Here is a 16,416-nt window from a genome sequence, read left to right on the forward strand (position 1 = left end):
GCAGCACTATAACAGCATTTCAAAATAGCCCCTCGGATTTTCTGCAGTATTTACACTGCCGTGTTTAGAAATCCGGTCCACGCCAGTATTGAAGTGAAAATAAATAAAACAAGCACGAACAAACAGTCCAAATAGCATCCCTCTCCCCCCCCCAAGTTTCTGCGTGGTCCTTCAGTGTGCACTGGTGCATAGGATTAAAATTCATTCCATAATATCTTGAATGGCTCTTGGTGGTTGAAATTCATATGGGATTTCAATTGTATCTCTGTCTGTTTGATTTATGACAGGGCCGTGCCTCCTTATTACCATGAAAGGCTCGGCATTTTTCTCCTCTTTCATTTCTTCAAGCTGCTGCATAATACCGACGCAGTACAGGAAAAAGGCTTCTTTGATCTCAGATTGAGGGGACCTTCCCTAAAGAAAGGGATACAGTTATATTAATAATACTGCCCATTGATGGCTATAGAATGATGATATCATCTTACTGAATAGCCAGCTTGATACGTAGTGGGTCCAAAGGAAAATTGAGACGAGAACATGTATACAAAAATGTATGACATGCGGAAATAACAATTTTCACTTGAACATTTTTCTCGAACCTGTGGCCTGAAAACTACTTCAAGCTACTGCAGGGAACACAAGTCGTTTGCTATTCATTGGTCAGTGCAAGACAATTTATTATAAACTAGTTTCCAAGAGTGAGTAAATGTTGGACTGAATAGGTGAAATACAACGTCAATACTTTACAATAACCAGGTGAAGAAAATGCTGCATATTAAATTTATCCACTCTGACTTTCAGTTTTCATATTCATAGAAAGATCAAACACTATTTGTTAAATAAGATAAAGCAAACATTAAACCATTAAAGTCCACCGCATCCCAATTTAAGGAACAAGCTACAAAAGAATTGGCTTTTCCAGAAAGAATATGTTGATGAATGGGTAAACAAAACGTACTCTTTCCAATTACTTGAAATGGAGTTCATGAATACCACGTTTTAGCTTCATTTCTTTTCTGACACAAGCAGCAAATGCTCTGCAGTCTTTACAGTATTAGGCGAAGTTCAATAGCACGCCGTTTGTTAATCAAGCGGTTTACGCCTTAATGAAGATACTTTTTTTTTGCCCTCTGGTAGTCATCTATCACTGCCGGATCACATTTACTGGACAAATGAAAAAAAAAAGCTACTGCAACATGTTAGTCATTAGGGCCCCTTGTTGGTAGACATAACACGTTGTTCTTCAAAGGAGGCAGTTTCCGATATGCAACGCATATGGGCATTAATATGGACCCTGGTGGTCCATATGGTGACGTAGACGTAATAACATTTACTTACATCCCTGAAAATATATCACATCCTATTAGATGATATCATGCAATGCTGTTTCTGTGTGGGAACACCATGTACGGGAATAAGTCAATACTGTGTGGGACGACAAAATCGCTTCACAAAGTCATTCATGGGGGAATCTCCATTATTGGATCAAAGTCTCCCCCAGTCCTTGCAGCTCGCCAGGATTTTCTGTCGAGGCCGTCGTGGTGCACCACTCTCTGGCTGCTGAGCATGGCTTTAAAAGAAGCATCGTGGCAAAGATTCAATCAATGATGTCTCAGAAATGTGTCATGGTCTTTTGTAAATAACGTAGGATGCTATAATGCCAAATCTCCATGTGTAGGATCATTTGCTAATTAATTTTTTAACGTGATATTATAATGGCCGTGGAAAAATGAGATCATCATGGTGAGGATGATCCCCAGTCATTTGGCCCAGAATGGATTCTTCAACTCTGAGTGTTTCTAAACAGATGCAATAGTCCTTTTTTTAGACTTGTATGACTGTAGGTAACAACCACCCTCGTAAGGGATACCTATCAAATGTTCATTTGGCATAAATACAATTTCAGATTCAAACTATGACTATTTGCACAAATGTGTAATGAGATAAAAATCTAGAAATGATTACTTTTTGATCAAGCAAGGATGGAAAACTGCAGCTTGACTGGTTGGCGGAATTATCCTAACTTTACCAATATGCAGATTTCTGTATGTGAAAAAGACAAATTCATAATACGAACTATAAAATAGTCTTTCGCAGTGATCAAGAATTCATTCCTAGTTTTGGGGGAGAAAAATGAAGAATGTTCTACATCTCATTGCTATTTCTCATTGCTCTTCTTTTTTAATGGTTGTTTTGAAGGGTCATTATGTTAATGCTAATCATAACAATACCCATTTGCATAAACGCTTTTTTTTATCACACTGTTATGTTAAAATGTAGCATTATGAATCAATTCCGATATTTCTAATTGGTAAATGACCTTGCATAACTTTAAGCATGCATATATTTCAATCCGTCTTCCCTGTGTAAAAGTAAGCTGAAGCAGATTTACAGTTTTTGGGCTGGGATTAGAGCGACAGCTGTTAATACAGCCAACCTTTGTTGTTTGAAAGGGACTGTTGCTCCTCCAGAGCATTTTGTTTTCCGACAATAAAGTTGACTAAAGGAGATCAAAATGATGTTTTTGTTTTGTATCCTTTTCAACCAGCGATTGAAGTATTAGTCAAGTCATCCGGAACAAACAAGTAGTGGAACAAATGACTAAAAATGAAATGTTCATTCTTCATCAAAGCATTAATACCAATGCTGTCTTCTCACAGTGGCACCAAATATACAGCAGCTCATTCCTTGAAGTTCTGTATTTCAAAGGCACCATGAAAACAACTGGAATGTTGACAGAAACGGTTCTGAGGTTTAATTTGAAAAAATAAATTTGTTCTAGTTAAAACTTCTGTAGTAGTGCTGTATAGTATCACTTACAAAAATAAACTTGTCGCGCGGCCTGATGTTGGCTGGGATGGACTCTACCCCGCCCCCCCCCTCTCCAAACGCCCCCACGACCCTGTAAGAAGGATAAGCAGCTTTGAAGATGACTGACTGAAGTGCCAGGGATGGAAATATTAATAAATAGGTGCATATAAACATGCAATATCTTGTAATATTTTGCACTGCTGCAGAGAGTGAAGAAACACTGTATATGTGATGTTTTGAATGGCCCCAAAACACTGCTTTTAAGACTATCCATATTTGTTGTTAAGTAAATCTGAAATATTTATTCAGCCTGTTTTTCTGAAATGCTGCCCTTTTACGACAGCATCTTGTCTGCGTTTTGTCTGCTTCAAATGAAGCCCCCGTGTTTTGAGAACACCAACATGTTTATAGCTTGGTGTAACAATTTGATTTTGTTTGTTTCATCATAAAGGCTTGTTTGTGTATCTCGAGTTAAGAGAAAAAGGCACAGGCTTTTTGTTAGACAGTCCCGAAATCTTACCTCAAGCTGACAAAAGACAAGCTGTAACGGAGCATTGCTTCCTGAATGCGTATTTTATGTTACTGAAAGGACTTTGATTCAGTATGAAAGGAGGACCGAGGTGAGCAAGAAGCCAAGGATGACAAGTCCTTTTAATTTACTAAATTTACTGACACTCCTGCTTTTATTGTTTCCTGGTGTCATTTATGAGGCGTCCAAGAACATGTTGTTCTCCGCGTCCCGCTGAGCCAGTTTCCCTCTCAATTAATTAGAGATTGTATTTCAGCAAAACGGTGCCGCTCTTTCCTCTGGGCTGCCACACTTCTACTTTGAATGTCTGTCATGCCCTCTCAAGGTTTTTTAATCTGGGCTTTAGTGCCAGGATCAACAAAGTGCCCGTGGTGACACAGCGTGTGATGGTCGTTTGCTGCCCCTGTCAGAGCTTTAGGGAATATTGCCTCAAAGTCGATACAACCCAACTCTTATTGAAGCAGACAACATGCTGCCTGAACGGTGTGATGACATGCCATAGCAACGCTTTCCGACCAATGTGTTCACGGAGAGCACCGTGATACGCATACAAACCTTACAGGATGAGAAAATATATTTTCAATATTTTGGAGCTTTTGTTATAATTAATCAACGTCACATTCAGAATGATTTATTGAACACAATTCACATAACATATTTTTGCTGCTTGAAGAGCATTCCATGCCTGGTAGGTTTGTTTGTATATGACAAACTGGTTATTGTGCAGAGTGAATGAAAATCGCAAATAGTCATGAAGCAATTAAAAGTACACCTTAATGTCTGGTTAAAGATATTACATTAAGACTCGTGACACGATATTTGTAGCTGATGTCTCAAAAATGAAACTGTGCCATGATTGCCAGGCTTCAGTGCTGCCAGACAAACTGACCACATAGAAATGAGACTTCCTGCTGCACACGGGTCACAGTCATTTCCAACACACCAGCGTGCAGGATGGCTACTGTGAGGTTAGAGCTCGCTATGGCTTGGTCCATTTTGATTGATTTATTCTCTGCAATATTTCCAAATGAAATGGATTTTTTTTCAAGAAAGAAAACCCACCTAGTGTTACCCAGTTTGAATGTCAAGTTGTGTCAGAATGAAGTGTGTCTACCTAACTTGAAACTGCAGTTTTTTTACAGTGTTATTCAGTAACACTGGTGAGTCAATCTGAATCCAGTGCAGAAATATATGACAGTTATTGTTATTTCAGAGAGAAATGCCAACCAATTAAGCAGCACATTTTGTATCTCCTAACTACCACTATGACCAACTATTTGAATTGGTAAATAGTTTGTTTCAAAGCTTTCCAGGTTAATCACTGATGTTGGTTAGTTGATCCTATTTATTTCTTTAGTGGTGCAGCTGGATCTGCATAATTTACAGTAGATGGATTCATGCAAATAATTATTTGTTACAGGCCTGCATTTGTTTTCATTCTGCTATTCTTGATGTTCATTTGATATCTTTGAGTTAAGATAGCTTGCCCTAATGTGTTCCCTCTTTTCAGATGAATCTTCTTCACTGAAACCAGTGAGCCAGATGTAGAGGAATAGTTTATTATGAAATCTTTATAACAATCGGTGTGGTTGAAGCCATTGTGTTCTTAATTTTTTTTTCTTGATTAGGCTTATAAATAGAAGCAGACGTGTTAGGGCCACCACCACATTTATTTGAGCAATCTCTCTTACTCTTATTCATTTTGTTACATTTTTGAAGAGCAGGTTGGCTTGTTTGATTACAATAATTTATTTCCTAGCAACCACATGTGCATGTTTATTGGACTAAACTGTTAATATGAACATTTGAAAAGAACCTAAATAAAACGCTGGTCCTAGTGGAAGAACAGGGGCATGACCTCCTTAATCCTTGACTTTTCTTAAAAAAGGCCCAGATTGTACTTGAAAATACAAGAAATTTACAAATTACCAGTAAATAAAGAATTAATGTCGTAGGAGCCTCAAGCCCCATTAAAGTGTTAAGTTGATGTAAAAAGGAAAGCAGTGCCATTTACAGTCATTTGAATATTTGAACATTTATTCAAGGAGCTGTCCATTGCAGGTTTTCTATATTTTCTGTGACTCACAGACAGTTCCACATAAGGAAATGTAATGACCCCTACCTCCCACACAAGTTACTTCAACACCATGAAGCAATACTCACCTAGTTTCCCACTTTGCTCCTATGCAGCTGCAATGCCATTTATATCCTCTTAACTTCCTTTGAAAGGTCATTAAACCGGTCTTGGAGCTGTGAAGCAATATACTGAATCATGTTGCAGGTTCCATCTGCTGGCATGCCTAATCTGGGGCAGGAGGGCTCAAGTACATATGGCTGCCATATGAATCTTTATATTGAACTTGGCAGTGATGAAGCCATGAGGAGGATTGAAAATGAATTGATGTATAAAAAAGATGGGGGGTAGGAGCACACAGGGGTACAGTTAGGCAAGAATTAGAAGGGCAAACATTTCCCCGTAAGTCTGCCGCAAATCCAAAAGTCTCTCTTGACCGTTTGCTCCAGATTGTGAAATGTGTGCCAACATGTAGTCCTCATGAAGCTAAATCAGTGGAAGATGAATCAGCACCTACTAGTACGCGTGATGAGCGACTCCTGCGTTGCATTGGAGCTTGTGTATTTGCAATGTTGGGGATGGGATAGATTTAATTACTCAATTAATCTGATAAGACTGTGTAAACAAAAGGCCTCTAATGTCATTGTATAGGCATTCATTGTATGTTCACTCGTTTAAGTAAAATCCACTGTTCTTTAAAAGGAGCTGTCTAGATATTACCTTCCAAGTGCTGGCTACTTTGAAAAGTTGTGCAATCAGGCATGGGCCAACCGGCAGAAATTAAGTCAAATTTAAATGCTAATAAAGCGCGCCGAATGGAGCATTGAAAAGAGCTGCCGTCAAGCGGCGTGCAGGCGGACAGAGACACTGCTCACTGCGTGTCAGAGAATTTAAATTAAGTAACCAATGATCAATTTGAGGGGACCCATAGTCACGGCTAAATTCGCCAAATAAAAGAAATATGCCAACGGTGAAGCTATAACAAAAAAACTGCTGTGCAACAGAAATTTACTGAATTTCTGAAAAATCTATTTTTGGCTCAAATTATGATGTTAGAGCTTAAAAAAGGGATGCAGCATTCGCCGCAAAAATAAAACCGGGAGACTCAGAGCTGTATTCTCTTCAATTTTCATACAAAAAAGGTAAAATCCCCTTTTTCCCTTATTGTATTGTTACAGTTTATTTTTTTCACAAAAGTAAAACCCCATTCAATTTTTTCAAGATTTCTCCCATGAAATCCAATATCCAAAAAGCAGAACAAATACCTAATATCTTCTAAGCATGGATGGTATTATTGCAGACGTTTGTGTGTGTGTGAGTGTGTTTGATATCTTCTTTGTTGACTTGATTGAATTTATATGGATTTATTAAACAGAAATTTGATTCTCAATTAGAGACAGCATTCAGGGTGAAATTATCAAAATGATAGTGTTTTTTGTCTAAACTGGATCAAATGGATCTTTTATAGCACTTTAAATCACACACTTAATGTAATTTGGCTCATTGTTCATACAAAGTCTGCATCATTAAACACATCACAAATTCGATCTAAATCCCATTTTGAGGATTTCTTTTATTTTCAGACTAACTTTGTAATCAGGAAATTGTATTTCCCACTGTCTACAAACTGAGTGTTGACACTGCACACATTTGTACATGTATGCCATATGAATGTTTACATCCCACCTTTCATAAATATCAGAAATCCAATCCCGATGAAAGATCAGCGTGCAAATACTTAAGATTTGATAGCGATGTGTGAGGATGCGCACCGTCCATATGGATGGTGAAACAGTTCTGTGATTGGTAGAAAGAACAGATGGTGAAACAAAATGACAGTGTCCGTCTCAATTTGCATTAAAATGATGCCTACTTTGACTGAACCATTACACCAGAGATCCTCTTTTGCTGCGTCTCACCCAAGTAACAAATCTTGAACAGGATTACATGTAATGCCTTTCTTTAATACCAATGACACAATTTATATTCAACACTCCTGCACAAAGAAACTTACTATGATGCATGTCTAATCGCACACCTTGTACCCGGGTGTGCCAAGCATTAGCCTCTGACTCAATAACAAAGTGCCTTCTTTTTGGATTTCAGACAAATAAAACCCTCAGGACAGTGGTATTTGAATTCTTTCTGTAAACCTCAGTGAAAAAGAGATTCCTGTAACTTCTGTCTAGAGGAATGTTTTTTTGATGCATGTCTCAGCGGGAACAAAAGCAGACATCATAAAAACGTCAACAAAAATACTCAGTATATTTCGTATTATTGACGCCACAAAGCACATCTGCAACTGCAGCAGTAAACAACAAAAAAGGAATGATCCGCTGTTTGTGCTGTTGGTTTAGCACCGTGCAGTGCAAAAGACTTTGAGAATATTCAATCAAAACAGATGAACATCACAGGCAAATGGGGAGAGAATAATCCTAAAAACTGTCATTTCTTTATCAGAGCTTAGTGAACACAAGCTTAGTGAATGCAAAGCTTTTGTATCACTTGACTCATTACAGATTGGTTTTATTCTTCATATCTGGGAGCACTGAACTGCAAAATATATTATTTAAATACTGCCGTCTTTATTATGTTATTACATAATTGTATGAAATGAATGTTGCATTACACAACAGTTTTCACATCCAGGTGTGTATCATTTTCCCTCAAACGCGTCGGTGAGGTAGGGTCGAGCAAATGAATGCGTGACCACTCCGCTGTCATTATGTTTTTACTTCATTTTTGTGTGAGCAGTTGTTTGTTTTTTGTGATCGTCAGGGAATTTGCACGTTGGAAGGTGAGGAACACAGCGATCGAGAGACGGGACCTAATCCGGAACCCCGTGCCACTCATGCCTGAGTTCCAGCGCAGCGTGCGCTTGCTGGGCCGCAGACCCACTACTCAACAGTTCATCGACACCATCATTAAGAAATATGGAACCCACATTCTCATCTCAGCCACCCTTGGAGGTAAGAGAGGTTACATTCATTCATCTCAGTGAGGGTATGTTAATGGACACACTGTAAAAAAACATCCTAATTTTTTTTACATTAGTTTTTCTGTTTTTTAAAAATATGTACAAAACTAATATATAAATAGATATTATTGGTAGATTAACATTCCAACAGTAAATTTAAGTATTATGCAAATAATGACAATTTCATTTTTTTCCTAATTTCTTACGGAAGAAATGCTGTAATTTACAGTATTTTACCGTTTTCTTAAAGTACATTGAAATCATGTACAATAACGGTCAAATAACTGGCAGCAGCGGCTGCCAAACAAAAGCCATAAAGTTAAGGTAAAATAACTTAATATATTCAAATGAAGTGCGAGAACCATTTTCAATAATTTTACAAAGAATAACATTTATTTTCTAGATTTTTCCTGTAGTATTATGATTGATTAATTAATTACGTGAATGGGAAAATTGTTTAAGAAAATATATGTCTATTGCAAATTCAGTTTTTTTTTTTTTAATGGCACTTGTTTAAAAAGTTAAAAGATGTTTTTTTAATTTAAACATTAATTTGTGTTTCCCATTTGTGCCTTAGAGTTGACCCAGAGATGAGTAAGTGGAATATATTTAAACAAAAAAGCGCTCTCATGCCCATTCCAAAGTTAGATGAGGAACTAGACCACTAGTTCTCCCTAAGGTTTCTTCCCTTTTTTCCCCATTGAAGGGTTTTTTCATATTTTGGGGAGTTTTTCCTGTGCCGATGTGAGGGTTTCGGGACAGAGGATGTTGCATGTGTACAGACTGTAAAGCCCTCTGAGGCAAATTTGTAATTTGCGATTTTGAGCTATACAAAATAAAATGAATTGAATTGAATAGTTCTTATATACCTTTTTAAAAATCAATTTCGATAAATTCTTATTAAAAGATATTTTTTAGGAACGGATTAGACAGAAATGTATTCTCACATAAAATAGAAATTAATCAACAAGACAAAACCCTTTGAAGTTATGGAACAACTATTTATTTTTTATTTGTACAGATACGTATCACTATTCAATTGCCCCAAGTGATTATACTTTGAAACTGCAACACCCGGATGTTCTGGATCAAGTCAAAATCTTTCTCCAGGTTAATGGGAAAACTCTCCCACAGCAAATACACAGCTACTTAACAAGATGGCAGGACAAAGCATACTCGAGCCATTTGAACAGCCCAACGCCTTTCCCTTCAGAGCAAGAACAACTTAACGTGACCATGGGAACCATTTAGTGAGGCATATTTGCACCAGGGCAACCCTCGCATCTGTAAAGCAAAGCCAAATGAACAGCCATGGTGAAAGAGTAGTAGTTTCCAATCCATTTACTTGATGGTGAAGTAAGTCTGAATGTTCTTTTTGCGCATATGGCAAAATAACCCGAAGTTTAAGAGTTAAAACCTGAATGTGGTTCTCAGTTGTAAAGCTACTTGTTTAATAAGAAGAGTCTGTTTTATGGGAAATTAGCAAATAGCACCTGCATTTGAATACGCAGTGATGGCTACATGCATGTATGTGGATTTGTCAGCTTTTCAAGGTTGTTGACCCGAACGGAAGAACTCCACTATGACAGAAGTGAAGCCCAATTCCATTCTCAACGGGACAGTGACCCAAAACCTGCATTGAAGATATGACAGGATATTAAATCAACAGTCACCATACTCCATCCCGGGTGGAGGTTTAACAACTGGAACTGAAAAACTGAAAATTCTTAGTTAAACCTTAACCCTTGAATCAAATATAGAGAGCTCACAATTGAGATTTTTCCTTTTTTGAGATTTTATTTACTGCCCCAATTAACATTACATACAGATATGAGCATAATGAAATCAGTAGTATCCATTTTGTATAATGGATAGAAAAATCTAATATGACTACTTACAGAGCAGGTAGTTGGGAGAGTATGATCATCAGATGTATTGGTCTGATTAATCTACAACTAATCAGAGCGAGATGTATTAGAACAATAACAAAATACATTTTACATTAGAAGAGAAGCACTTTTGGAAACTAGCGTCTTCACAGTCTGCTATTTTTTTTTCTCCAAGAAACATTGCCCATTCCTTTTATGAAGCCTTTTATTTAAAGCGTTTATATCCTACCAGGCTCTCGACACCCTTGACCGCCTTTGACCCCATATTTTCAAGTTTTAAATTCAGTTTATCTGTCCATCCCTCCATCTGTCTCTCTATCCCTGGCTTGTGAAAGCAATATCTCTAGAACACTACAAGTCTGGCACCAATAACAATTTGTATCAATCGTTAAACTGATTGGATTTGTGGTCAATGGTCACAGTGACCTCACTGGAACACGTTTTGGCCCTAACTTTAAACTTCAATGTGCTAATAATGACCATTTCCTACGAAAGGTTAATAGGATAAAACGCTGAAGTGATGACATTTTGGAAAGAAGTGGAGTCAAAAATATAAATTAACCTGTGGATGGATGCATACAACCATGGAGAGGTAACTTGTTTAATTTTGGGGGGATTAATAAAGCAGCACCCTGCAATTATTGGGAAATATGTATTTAGAGTAACATTAAATTACTTATTCCAAAATCCCACTGTGGAAAGAAAAATAAGTGCCTCTAATGGATGATTTCAGTATTTTGGATGTGCTTCCCAAAATAAAAGTTAAGCACCCCTGCTGTCGAAGTCTAAATATAAATAGCTTCTCCCTAAAATCTCTTCTCAAGCTCTGAGGGACACATGAAGGCAACTAACTGTGAATACTTTGCCAATTGCATTTCAAAGATATAATTAGTAGGACTATTTGGTCTTTGAGTCTGTTATATAATGGTATGCATGAAACAAAGCCAAGTACTCACTCAAGTTGTGTAGCAGGAAAGCTGTTGCATCGGAAATCTTAAATTTGAACACCTTTGACAAATATTCAGAATCCTTTTATCATGTTTTCTTTTATATAAAACTGTTCACAACATATTTGGAACAACGTTTCAATGGGGTATTTCTAACATTTACCAAGAAAGATCATTTAGGATTGATAATGACTGTCGACCCCAATTTTGCAGACTATTTTGAACCTATTAATTAATATTGATATATTTTGTGTTAAGAAGACTCCCAATTGTCCTGTTCTCATTGTTAATAACTACAGAACAAATAAAGCACCTATTCTGTGTGAACATATAATACTTTGTATATCATAACCATTGATGCCCAAGCTGTTAAAATAAATAAATTCACTTCATCTTTTAATTTTTAAATCTTGCAGTGCACGTACTGTATCAGACAAGGCGTAAATAATTCAGCTAAACGATGGGGGAGACCAGTTGAGTTCCAATATTGTATACACTACTCTGTAAGATGATTCGTTCGGAGACGCTCATCTCGGAAATTGGAAATACAATATTGGTCTGAAACATTATATGAAGGTAAAATGTAATTAAGTGTGTCTAAAGTAAGGAAAATGCAACTGCCACAGTTGCACCAAGCGGTTAAACTCGAGCACCTGAGACACATAAATAATCCCAGTAACCTATTCAACTACAGCATCCTTCTTCATCTCATTGTATTGCATCACTTTATTTTTGTCCTCTATTTCTTTACATTCCTTGCCTTCCATTCTTTTTAACCTCTGCCTCCGTTATCACCATATTATCTATAACCTTGAACCCATCTTGTTTCCGATTATGGGTCAGTACACTCTTATCTCAATCCTGGGATTGCCAATTAAAAAACACATTTATATGAAGCAATAAATGTGCATTCCCATCCCATTGACGAAGTAGGAAGAAGAGGCTAATTCTCTCTCTGGCTTCCTGCGTGTTGTAGTCTCCAGATCCATCATACACATCATGAAATGCTTCGTTTCACATTCCACATGGAGTTGAGTGGTCAATTGTAAAGAGTCACATTAAAAGTTTCCTCCTCTGAACTGAGTGGAAATGGTTGTTGCATCATATGTTTTGTTCTTTTTTTATGTGTTTGCAAGGCATCAAAAGTGCATTGCTGTGGTGGCACTGGTCTTCTTCAAATGTCACATCGATATACCCGACCGAGTGAAATACGACAGATGAGCTGATACACTGTGAAAAATAAGAATCTGTACGGACATATTTGGGAAGCATCCTACCAAGATAAAAGCCACCTTTTGTATCTTGACTATTTTGAATAGTATTTTATTCTGCCATGTATCACTTGGATAATTTGCTGTTGATAGCAGTTTGATACTGAAGTGAAAAAAACACAGTCCACCGGACAACAATTCAGTTGTCAGGGCTTTCCAAAATAACCCATATAAGCCTTTCAAAAAAGGTTTAAGGATCTGACACTGAGTTAAAGGATTTAGACAATTAAACAATTAAAAGTGGGTTCCAGATTAATTACGTGCCAAAGATCACACATGGGGGGGGGACACACACGATGCGCAGTTCTTTTGCAGGTGTGTCACATGGGGGTAATGCATAAATAAATGTAGCACTGTCACCTGTGTTGAAGACTTTTTATGTCCAACCATCAGCTTAGACTCTGTACGGCTTATGTGGGAATATCAGAACGTTCCGATGTCCGGAAACGCTCACGAATTCAGGCATTCGGAGCGGAACATTTTCAGTTACTTTCTCTTGACATTGCTGACTGACGGCGTCTGCTGAAGATGCTTGAGGAAATAATTATAAATCGCCTGCTGCCTTTCTGCCGTCTGAACATTTTAACTACCTCATTGTCAAGTCTCTAGCATATGCGATGTCTTTTGGCATTAAAGGATGAGTTTTCTGAAGTGCAACACAGGAACAGACTGCCTCCAGGGTTCACGCCGTGTGTGGAAAACTTGAAGCTGTACCCTCTATGAATACCGGAGGAAGGTACCACATATAAAAAAATGTGTAAAGGACAGTTTTTCATGAGGCTGAGACTGTGACAGTCTTATATCACCACATCTTTCATCACCTCCCCTTCGTATGTTTGGAATCTTTGCAGATGGATCACTGTGAATCCTGTTGATATTTGTATTGAGGTGCGAGAGCATTTGGGTAAAGAGAGATGAGAATCGCCATGGAAACGCAGGGAGAAAAATAAGCTGTCTAATCAACTGCGTTGTCGCGGAAACATAGTGCCCACCCTCCACTTCCACCTTTGGCTAACATTGTTAGCTTTTATTTGTACTGTTAGCATTGTTTGCTGCTGTTTTTTACTCCAGCGCAGCCGTTTCCATGTTGAGATCCCAGTGGAGGCAGGTAGATATACTCTAAATTCGGGTTTCAGCACCTTAAGGTCAGGCCGACCAGTCGGAAAGAACCACAACTGACCAATCATCTTGAGATTTCACATGCAGGCAGTTGCCTGCGTCTTCCTCGTCTGTGGTGAATACACATTCTCCATGACTGGATCAGAGACCTTTTCCCTGAAACAGTCTAATGCATTCACCACTGGAGTGGAAGAAGTAGTTTATCGAAATGACTTGTGGTCACTGAAGCCCGGGGCGGAGGTTCATGCAGAACACCGGCTGTGCCTGGGGTTTCGGGGGAAGACTGCGGTGTGTATATCAACGATACCTCTTTGCCCCTTTTTTTTAACACTTTTAGTTTGTTGTTCTGCTGCCAACATGAAAAGCACCGGGCAAAATTGGGCATTGTTAACTATCTCAAAGTAACTGTCACACTCGGGCTGGGGCAGGATGTAGTGAGGACTCAGGCGCAGAGTTTTCCACACAAAAGTGCTCTTTATTCTCAACCAAGACAAGACGTGCTCCAACGACGACTGACGTATAGACAATGACGCGACAAAGGACAACAGGCACACAGGGCTTAAATACACAAGGGAGGTGCAGGTGATTGGACACAGGTGGAGACAATCACGCAATCACAAGACAAGGCAGGAAGTGAAGTTAACCCAGGACCACAAGAGACATGAAACTTCAAACTAAAACAGGAAGCGAGGCCAAACCGTGACAGTAACATTCACACTTCTGGATTATGTCTTGCATAAAGAAGGTGAAAGAAAAAGTGGAAAAAGTGTCAAAATAATTCCTCTACTAATGTAAATGAGTGTATTCAGTTTATTTTAGAAAGAATATCCACTTGGGTTCAAAGATAATAATTACAACAGTCAGTGGACATTCATCTATGATGTTTATTACGTGTTTTCTTTATTTAAGTAAGAGGGTTTTACTGCTCTCTGTTGGGTCTGATCTAAAACATACACTGCATGAGACAATTTATATCTATATATAGGAATATATATTTATTTTAAAACACAGAATCAATTAGCTCTTCACCCTGCACAGAATGAAAGAGTGCAGTTTAACGTTGTCCATAAAGTGACCCACACATGTACCATTAACACCAAATTGAGCACTCCCAGTCATTCCATTACTTTTAAAACCCTACTTGCACTTCTAACCCTCATTGACATCCACCTTCACACTGGCACTAAAAAAAGGAACAAAATGAGAAGTACATGCGTAGGAGATGCCTTTTCACACGAACCCCTTTAAGGTGAAACAGTACATTTTTAAATACCTCTCAGCTTCAAACACAGAAGCTCTGCTGGAGCTGATTCATTCTGGCAGAGTGCCAGCAAGGCGCCCCGTAATAATTTAACACAATGTATTATTTTCAGGAAGGTGCTCACGGATGATTTTTTTTTTTTTAAAGTCACGGAGGTTATGATTTTGCCCGACCAAGACCAATAAGCACTAAGTATTTATGTACAGAGGACCTCTTTTATGTGGCGTACAGGAGGTCCTGAGTCAATGGAGATTTAAAGAAAAGGGGGGGGGGGAGGGAGGGAATCAGGGGCTTAATGTTGGACTGTGATTCTTGTGCAGTCGTGTAAGTCGAGTGTGTGTAACTTTGCCAACCCCCGAAGGAGAGAGAGAGAGAGAGAGAGAGAGAGAGTGAGACAGTATTGCACCACCAGAGAATGGGGGCTCTCCCCCTCGGTACGCTAACCAGGCATAAGACATTGGCCCTGACTGCCACCCACCCCGAGTCACGGTCACCACAAGTCAAGTGACCAATTCCAATGCAACGCTGGGGGCCAAATAACCATTCACATCACCAGGAACCTGAACACATGTGACATACTCTTGACTGAGTTCCAGGCGTATGGTTTGCCATTTGAACGGTAATCTTCAAAAGCAAGGTTGTGTTGAGCTTGTAGAGGCAAATTGGTGTTTGCTTGTTTTTCTTTTATGCGTCCGTTCCCGCTTGTTTGAATGCGAAATGTGGAAGAATATGATTTGCAAAGAACGAGCTGCCCAGCTCTTTATAACGCGTCAACAAACACACACAGCATGCAAATCAGAGAGAGAGATTGTCTGTTGCTCTATAAATATTTGGCCCTTTTACTGATTCAAGTGTTATTTTGTGGTAGAGGCTTACAGAAAGGTCAGTGGTTCACTCCAATACAATCCCTCCCACACCGCTTTCCTGCGGACATTCAAACTTGACATACAGTACATACTGTGCACAAATATGCCAAGGGTGCGCGTTACGGGCTTTCATTTCTGACCTCTTAAATGTTAATGCTGGGCACAGAACTGAATTTAGATGGAGAGATTAGAGACATGCTGATTTTTCCTGTGCATTCACAGTAGTCGTGACCTGGGGAGGGGAGTTTTTTTTTTTAAATCACTTCACTATAGAGGTGGGGGGGCACTACCTCTTTACCTCGCCAAATGGGGGAGGACTTCTCTTTGCCCAAACATAGAGAGAACTATTGCAGAAACCACAGCAGCGGCAACAACAACAACAACAATTTGGGCTCAATCATTGGCTTAATTCTGGCAGATAGTTTTGCCAGCAAGACACCAAACAGATGGTTGTGGATTTAAGAGACAACAGCTTAGCTATGTGAAATTTTCTTCCGGGAATCTAAAGCATTGTGGGACAGAAAAGATGTATTCAGTAAGATATTTGAAAAAGTGGGAAATGGAAAAGAAACAAGTGTTCTTACACCTCCCCAGGCAGTGTTAGTATGACCAGACAGGGTCAGTAATTTCATTAAACTATGCATGAGTAATTTATTTTACCCAGACGACAGA

General features: G+C 38.7%; 1 protein-coding gene across 1 annotated transcript in view; it reads left to right on the forward strand.

Moving 5' to 3' along the window:
* The window catches only part of brinp1 (bone morphogenetic protein/retinoic acid inducible neural-specific 1), a 90,854-nt gene that overhangs the window by 32,617 nt on the left and 41,821 nt on the right, over nt 1-16,416 (forward strand). The window contains exon 3 of the mRNA XM_037484420.2: nt 8,193-8,383. Coding sequence (XP_037340317.1) covers nt 8,193-8,383 — 191 coding nt within the window. The remainder of the gene's footprint in view (nt 1-8,192; nt 8,384-16,416) is intronic.

This window comes from Pungitius pungitius, chromosome 18, assembly GCF_949316345.1.
Source record: "Pungitius pungitius chromosome 18, fPunPun2.1, whole genome shotgun sequence".
NCBI classification, from domain to species: Eukaryota; Metazoa; Chordata; class Actinopteri; order Perciformes; family Gasterosteidae; genus Pungitius; species Pungitius pungitius.